At 46.3% G+C, this 1,649-nt stretch overlaps 1 protein-coding gene across 1 annotated transcript in view; it reads right to left on the bottom strand.

The window, feature by feature from the left end:
- tnikb (TRAF2 and NCK interacting kinase b) overlaps positions 1-921 on the bottom strand; it is a gene marked incomplete at both ends in the record, with an annotated part of 26,408 nt that extends 25,487 nt beyond the window's left edge. The window contains 1 exon segment of the mRNA XM_014030193.1: positions 856-921. Coding sequence (XP_013885647.1) covers positions 856-921 — 66 coding nt within the window.
- Positions 922-1,649: the final 728 nt, after the last annotated feature.

Genomic DNA, 1,649 nt, shown 5'->3' with positions numbered 1-1,649 from the left:
AGAGGAGGGACAAGCTCCGCCTACTAGACGAGTGAAAGACAGAGGACGAACAAGCTCCGCCTACTAGACGACTGAAGGACAGAGGAGGGACAAGCTCCGCCTACTAGACGACTGAAGGACAGAGGAGGGACAAGCTCCGCCTACTAGACGACTGAAGGACAGAGGACGAACAAGCTCCGCCTACTAGACGAGTGAAGGTGAGAGAGTAGATGCCAGAGGTGTTGGTCTGGCCCAGGTCTGGCCCACACACTGGACTCGGCCCAGATGCCACAAAGAATGATGGTTCTTTAGTGGTCCAGAGGTGGTCCCTGTGTGGGCCAGCACCATCACCGGGCCAGTTGTGTCAGTGTGTGCCAGTGTTGTATCTGTAAAATCTTGTAACGTCTTTATGTTTTGTCTTGACTCCTCCTCTCAGCTCCTCTCAGCTCCTCTCAGCTCCATCTGTCATTTTTCTGCAGAGGAGGTGTCAGCCTGTCGGAGCGACGGGTCGATACAGAACATCCAGCAGACAGAGCGGAGATGCAGACGTGACGGCGTGTTAATTCAAACCAACACACACAGGTTGTGCGCTCTCACAGCCGGTGTGGGCGTCCTCACAAAGACTCAGTAGTAACCTTTAAATGTGCTTTAAACTGTCTGATATGAGGTCATAATAMAGGAAACACAGCTGAGCTCTGAACAACCTTTAAATCAAGATTTGTTCTTTTATACTGGAATACAGCAAAAACAGTCAGAATAAAGTGACCAGATCTGTCATTTAAAACATCAGAAAGTTATAAGCAGTGGAGTTTATATCTTTTTAATGAAACTCRTGTTGTTTTGTTTACGTCTCTAACAACATTAAGGTGGTCTTACCTTGTAGACCTGCCCATAGGTGCCGTTTCCAACCAGTTCCACCAGCTCAAAGATCCCAGCTGGGTCCTGAAAACCAGGAGGAAGAGGAGTGAGGAAGGTGCACAGAAGAATGTATTTAGTCGTCACTCACACACAGAGTTTAACTGACAGGTTGAGCGAGCGCTGCACACCTGTGGTGTCAGGAGCTGAGTCAGCACAATCATTCATCGCCTTTAGAGACGAGCAACCATGACTCAGCAGCTCCAGGCTTTGCTCACTGATCGCTCTAACAGTTCAACGTGACACGACACTTCCTGCTCAGTCCAGAGAACTAAACGTTTCTTCATCATCATCATCATCATCATCATCATCATCATCATCATCATCATCATCATCATCAGTGATGAAAACAGCTCATGTAAAACTGGTCCTTCAGTCTGTAGAAGAACCAAACACTACCTGCACAATCTTTAACTGGGATTTTTGAAAATAATATTTTTGAGTGGGCTTATGTGACCAGGACCAAGACCAGGACCAGGACCAGGACCTCAAGGGTCCTCCTCACAGGTGGTGGACCCAAGTGGGCTCAACCCCAACAAAAGTTCTGACTCTGGACCTGAACATGTTTGTTTATTCATGAAAATGTTGAATCTTAAAGTTCATGTGACGTGCCTATCCTTCAAATACAAAAAGTCAAAGAAAGCATCTTTATACTTAAGAAAATTGGCATGGTGCACATGATTTTACACATTTTGTCACATAACCGGCCTATTTTCTTTTGAACTTGGCTCAGTCAAAGTGAAACAGGAAGTGAC

This window comes from Austrofundulus limnaeus, unplaced genomic scaffold, assembly GCF_001266775.1.
Source record: "Austrofundulus limnaeus strain Quisiro unplaced genomic scaffold, Austrofundulus_limnaeus-1.0 Scaffold1014, whole genome shotgun sequence".
NCBI classification, from domain to species: Eukaryota; Metazoa; Chordata; class Actinopteri; order Cyprinodontiformes; family Rivulidae; genus Austrofundulus; species Austrofundulus limnaeus.
The sequence above is the reverse complement of the archived record's forward strand: the minus strand, read 5'-3'. Positions and strand labels throughout refer to the sequence as shown.